At 34.4% G+C, this 6,622-nt stretch overlaps 1 protein-coding gene across 2 annotated transcripts; it reads right to left on the reverse strand.

Annotated features, from left to right (window-relative positions):
- Positions 1 to 1,509: 1,509 nt before the first annotated feature.
- On the reverse strand, positions 1,510 to 6,332 carry LOC132118267 (ankyrin repeat and SOCS box protein 8-like). Of its 2 annotated transcripts, none has more exons than XM_059527980.1 (4): positions 6,154 to 6,332; positions 4,782 to 4,966; positions 4,605 to 4,709; positions 1,510 to 3,000 (listed from the first exon to the last, which is right to left on the reverse strand). In XM_059527980.1, exons 2-4 carry the CDS (start codon positions 4,908 to 4,910, stop codon positions 2,365 to 2,367), a joined length of 870 nt encoding a protein of 289 aa, XP_059383963.1. In that variant the 5' UTR covers positions 4,911 to 4,966; positions 6,154 to 6,332; the 3' UTR covers positions 1,510 to 2,364. The 2 variants fall into 2 exon arrangements, with proteins under 2 accessions (XP_059383963.1, XP_059383962.1); XM_059527979.1 differs by having other exon boundaries at positions 6,073 to 6,332.
- Between the last annotated feature and the right edge of the window lie 290 nt (positions 6,333 to 6,622).

Genomic DNA, 6,622 nt, shown 5'->3' on the forward strand with positions numbered 1-6,622 from the left:
ACCTGGGATGGGATGTTTACGATCCTTTCAACTTGTTGGTTGTTTAATGTTTATGTTGTTGATTGCTTGTTTCTGTTCTGATTATAATAATGTAATAACATTTAGTCACGAACTGTGAATGTTGCTATGAACGTGAATGTAAACCACGTTCTTACTCTAAAATAGCTTTAAAAATGTGAAAATAAGTCAAATTTAATTTACCTTTTTTTCAGTCTTACTGGTTCCTAAATAACAAAGTCTTTGTAGGGAACTACACGGTCTTGTTTTAGAATAGTGGTTCTCAAGAACATTAAATTGAAGATCATATTTCATTTTAACCCTGTCAGTAACTATGGAAGGACATACAGTTATTGAAACTTCTGGAATCACAGAAGGTATCATGTTTAATTAATTTAATATATCGTTCTCTATTAAATGTTGGTGAAGAAATAACTAATAGTTAGAAAATATCTTATTAAAATATAATAACTGATTGTACACTCAATTTCTTTGCACTTTTTTATAGCGCTTCCTCATTCCTTATATTACAAAATGGCAACAAAAATAATAATAATAATAATGTTTTTAATTATTCATACCCTTAGATTGTCATGAATAATATTTTGTTCCCATCCCGGCCTCGCTAACTCTATTCACAAGTGGTCAGTGATTCATTCTGCTATCGAGTGAATCATACTGATTTTGCTGTGCATTAGGCTATGTAAAGTCATGATGAAGATGAAAACTGTGATGTAAACTGAAGGTGACGGCTTTGAACGCAGAGGAAGGTGATCTGCAGAGGGCCTTTATTCAGTCCTACTGTAGTTTCCTTCCTGACCGATTTACATTCTCTTAAAGAGGACATCCTGTGCTAAGGAGTTTAAAAAAAAACACTTGATTTAGTTAAAAAGCTAAATGTACACATTTAAAATATGCTTCTTTCTCGCTATTAAATTTCATATTATGAAAACAAAACATGGTTTAACGGAGATCGTTTTTTAAAGTCTTAGTAAAGTACAGAAAATGTTAATACATTTTTGCTAATTTATATAAAATAGTAAGCATCAGATGGACGACTTCTGTTTATTTAGCTATTATAAGTAAAAATAGTTTTTACTTTTTCCTGGAGGTCAAATATTTGACAGTTTTTTTCTTTCATGAAAAATACAGAACATAATTTTGTATTTTACAACCAAGGCAAATGGCAAAATTGTGTAGCTTTAGCTGACTAATATATATATATATATATATATATATATATATATATATATATGATATAATGTGGTATTCCAGCACCCTCTACTGGTTAAAATTACACACACAGCTCATCTGTGAGAAGGCAAATGATGTGTTCATAATCACGTGCACGTTTCACTTGGTTTGAAGAAAACAACTGCAGTGAAACACTTGAACAATGCATGGAGGCTTTTACTGGTTAGTCTGCATGCATAAAACTAGACGTGAGCACTACATACGTCAACAGAGAGATGAAAGCAGAGCTGGAAAAAATAAGTGGGGGTTCCCAACATGTGACACCAGCGTTGGCATAAATTCATTTAAGACATCCCGTTCATGGTCAGCCAGCGTTTGGTATGATTATGCTTACATGACACTGCGAAGCTTAAAAGAGCATTCAAATTACTGATACAGAATATACTTATTAAGGTTCATTGTTTTTATCTCAAACGTAAATGCAGCTCATTTTCAGCAATCATCAGCACCAAAATAAGTAATACAATCCAAGACTCTAAACCAGTTAGTTTTCAAGAGAAATATTCAAGATTACAAATGTGATAGATGGACAGAAATAGAAAATGTTTTGAAATACAATGAAGTGTCCTAACATTAAACAAATGTAAAACAAGGTTACTTGGAAGCCTCATAAAATGATTCAACAAAAATGTTAATATTTATTTGACTTTAAAATGTAAAGGTTTTAGTTCTCTTAAAAAAAATATTACTGCATAAATAAAAACTTTAACTTCAAATAGAAGAAATAAAGTTAATATATAATCATAACTTATAAGTGCTGTTAAAGTGTTATCTGCGTGTACATAGGACTTACTGGTAAATAATATTTTAAATTATTTTCTTGTTTTTGCAATTAAGAGTATTTCACACAATGTTATCTACTGATATTTTAACATTATGGGTTCAACAGTGCATTATCGACATCTCTCCTACCAGATCAATATTTTTCTGCACCAAAGCAGACAATCGTATGGCAACTGAATTTGTCTGATGGCATTATAGCAACAAAAGATACATGAAACTTCCTCACTTCTTCACCAACTGTATATGGACAGACACGCTTCAGATTGCAGTCTGATTACAATCACGTTCACATGCACAGAAGACGTCTGACATTAAGAACAGTCTTCTCGCTCAGTCTCTGAGGAGCACATATTCTTTCACTGACTCTGGAAGCGGGAGCTGTTTCACCGCAGATGGGAGGTACTGAACTCCCAGGCTGTTACGAACGGAGCAGCGCGCCAAGGCTCGCAACGAGGGCGGCTGGGCTACGAGGCTAGTGAGTCGAGCCAGTAACTGAGGATCTTTGCTGAGCTCACGTGGTAAAGAGCCGTCGGCCCTGCGGATCTCGAACCTCCCCGCGGCGCGGGAAAGCAGCTCCAGGCACTCTTCCTCCTGTTCCGTGCCCAGGCCACGAGCCAGCAGCGCCACCAGCCGTGAGATGGGCGTCTGGCCCTTTAGGTTGGTGACGTGGACTTGAGCGCCGTACTCCAGCAGCACACGGACGCTCTCCAGGTTGCCCTTCATGGCCGCCCAACTGAGGGGTGTATCGTTATTGTAATCGCGAACATTCGGGCATGCGCCGCTCTCTAACAGGGCCCGTACACACTCAGGGTTATCTTTGAAGGCGGCCCAGTGCAGTGGGGTATCCTTGTTGCCATCCAGAGCATTCGGCTGGGCCCCGTATTCTAGAAGCAGCTCCACACAACCCTCGTCCTTCTCCGCTGCGTAATGCAGGGCAGTGCGGTTGTAGCCATCCAAGGCATTTACCTGTGTGAGAGAGTTAGATTATGAAAATTATTAATATATATATATATATATATATATATATATATATACACATATATACAGTACAGACCAATAATTTGGACACACCTCCTCATTCAAAGAGTTTTCTTGATTTTCATGACTATGAAAATTGTAGAGTCACACTGTAGGCATCAAGGGCTATTTGACCAAGAAGGAGAGTGATGGGGTGCTGCGCCAGATGACCTGGCCTCCACAGTCACCGGACCTGAACCCAATCAAGATGGTTTAGGGGTGAGCTGGACCGCAGACAGAAGGCAAAAGGGCCAACAAGTGCTAAGCATCTCTCGGGGAACTCCTTCAAGACTGTTGGAAGACCATTTCAGGTGACTACCTCTTGAAGCTCATCAAGAGAATGCCAAGAGTGTGCAAATCGGTAATCAAAGCAAAAGGTGGCTACTTTGAAGAACCTAGAATATGACATATTTTCAGTTGTTTCACACTTTTTTGTTATGTATATAATTCCATATATGATTCCACATGTGTTAATTCATAGTTTTGATGCCTTCAGTGTGAATCTACAATTTTCATAGTCATGAAAATAAAGAAAACTCTTTGAATGAGAAGGTGTGTCCAAACTTTTGGTCTGTACTGTATATACACACATATACATATATATATATATATAATTCTGAATTCAAAAAATTGTCAAAAATGTTGGGGTGATATAACTTTCCTGATACTATAATGAAGAAAAAAGCCATTATAAAAAATTTAACTAAAAGCCATAACTTCAGTGTCACATGACTCTTCAGAAAATTTTGTTTAAAAACATTTCTTATCAATTTTGAAAACAGATGGGCTGTTTAATATTTTGATTCTAACCATGATTCTTTGATGAATAGAAAGCTCAAATCATCAAGTTTATTTTGAAATATAAATCTTTTGTAACATTATTAATGTCTTTACTGTCTGTTTTACTTTTGGTCAATTTAATCCTTTCTGAAAGTTTTTGATTTCTTTAATAAAAAAATAAAATAAATTAAATAATAAAAAATCATACTGACTGACCCCAAACTTTTTTGGTGTGTATATATATATATATATATAACTTATTCTAATTTCTCAACAATATTTAAAAACTTTTGTCTGCCAAATCAAAGTCATCTGCTGAAAACAAAAAGCTAAATTATACAGGAAAAAACAAAACAGGAATTGATGTCATAGAGGACCCTTGCAGACTGAGTATCAAAGTCAATCATATATTTTGACCTTTTAATGACAAGTTAGTTTATTTTTATTTCATTTTATTTTTTTAAATGAACATTTAACTTGAAAATATAATTAATAACTTTTTGGAAAATTAAAGATTAAGATTCTCCTCACAATTTTTCAAAATGTAAGAAAAAACATTATATATAACTTGACGTGTTTTAGATTACATTTGAAAAGACCTTTTAATCACTTACTTGTCACAGACTCCTTAATAACTTAACAATAAAATGTGTCATTTCTTCACCCCTAGTGGCACCAAAATTGCATGCTTTACTTTTAAACTGTCAAAACACTGAATTTAGGTAATTGACTTTAGTTTGCAAACTCAAAGAATGATTCTTGTTACGATGTACCTCGGCACCTTTCTCCAGCAAAAGCTCCACACAGTCAGCATCAGCCACCATACAGGCACAGTGCAGGGGCTTCAGCGTGCCATGCATCCGGTTCACATCTGCTCCCTGTGAAAGCAGCATGTTTTCATTCAGAATGCAATATATGACACGCTTTCTGAAGCTTTGGTAACAACTCACCCTTCGTATAAGATCTTCCACATTGTCATGTGGGAAGGAGCGAATGGCAGCTATGGTTCGAATAAGCCTTTCCGACAATGAGTATTTGCTCTGAATACTCTGCATGATGTACCACATAGTAGAGCTCATGTGGAACTAAAAGACATTTCACCCAGATCGGGTGACACCGCACCAAAATGAGATGGCTGTGAAAGCTAGAAAATAATAGAAAACGGATTAACAAGAGACTAAAGTTGATAGAACAAGTAATATATTTACATTAGGAATCATACAATCTCTTTACTGGTTTATGTCAGTGTGGATATGCCACATTTACAATTTATTTAATAATAATAATAATAATAATAATAATAAAACAATCATCAAAATAAATAGATTAAATGCCAATAAATACATATTAAACAAATTTTTAATGTTTAAATAATAATACAAATACATATTTATATAATAATTTGTAATATAACAGTTTATTCATTATTTATTATAATAACCTGGCAAACATTAAAAAATAAATAGATACATGTAAATAACTTATAAACACTAAATTATAAATAAATGCTTCATTTCTTTAAAAAAATTATTTATTTTTACATTAATTAAGAACATACAATTTACAATAGTTTTACTTGTTTTATTAATGGTGTTGTTTATAGATTTATTGCTTTTATTTATACTCATTTCTATATTTGTTTAAATTTTTCACTTCATTTCCAAAATCAGTTTTTCCTACATTCATTTTAATATTTATTTTTCCATGTGTTAATGAGGGTTAATAATGTATCTTTTCGAAACATGTCTTCATTCATTAATATTTTCTTGGACAAATTTCGCTCCTCCATCTAGGTCTAGGTAATAGTCTAATGGGTTATATCAAGCTGTAGACATAATACTAACAAAATATAGTTATTCTTTGTGTAGCAGGTGCCTGACACACTCGACTTGTTTTATAAATACTGATCAAAACATGCGTGCAACAAAGTCATGCAAATAAATAAAGTTCGCTGTTCGTCTCGTCTTGTTGCAACAAAAGGTCGAATGACAGATCAGCTAGCGAAGAAACACAAGATTTAACAAGCAAATAAAGTCTAAAACTTGACAGCTTTATAGCGACAGTCTAAAAAATATATCTGGCTCTATTAAAATGAAATGTTTTTCTGTTTTTTGAAAAAGGCAGAGTTGTGTTTATGTTTATTACTCCTTTCGGTATGTGTCCTACCGGAGTGAACTATCGTTAGCCGTTTGGAGCTAGTTTCGACACCCGGGAGGTGAAATTACAGATTGATTGTCTTACCTCTGGATCTTCTTAGACGCAAGTACTCGAGTAAAGAGCAGAAGTATGTAATCGATAGACGATTAAGCGTTAAAACATTACCTGCAGGAAATGAAAACAGCTGCAGGTTTGTAGCTAATCTGCCAGTGTGTCAGCGCTCAACACAAACACGGTGACGTCACGAGTAGTCGTCACGGAAGTGACAAACAATTTGAAACGCCATTTATCTTTTACTGTCTATGCATTTATCCGTCTGTTTCCACTGGCGAAATACATTTGTAGCGTGGACATGCAGCTAGAAATACAGCTAAAATTAGTTATAAGCGTCTGTAAGTGTGAGAGGCCATTCTTCACATACCGTACTGTTCCTGCCAAATATAGACACAAAGTGAATGACACTTTCTGTCACTCAGTTCCCTTTCACATTATTGATGGTGTTCCGGTTACAGTACAATAATAATAATAATAATAAGATAAACATCAAATGAAGCAGTGTTATAATTTCACAGTTTACTGTGACAAATTACATTAAATTAACAAGTCATATTTTCAGTGGATTTTGAGATGACAA

This window comes from Carassius carassius, chromosome 37 (assembly GCF_963082965.1).
Source record: "Carassius carassius chromosome 37, fCarCar2.1, whole genome shotgun sequence".
Taxonomy (NCBI): Eukaryota; Metazoa; Chordata; class Actinopteri; order Cypriniformes; family Cyprinidae; genus Carassius; species Carassius carassius.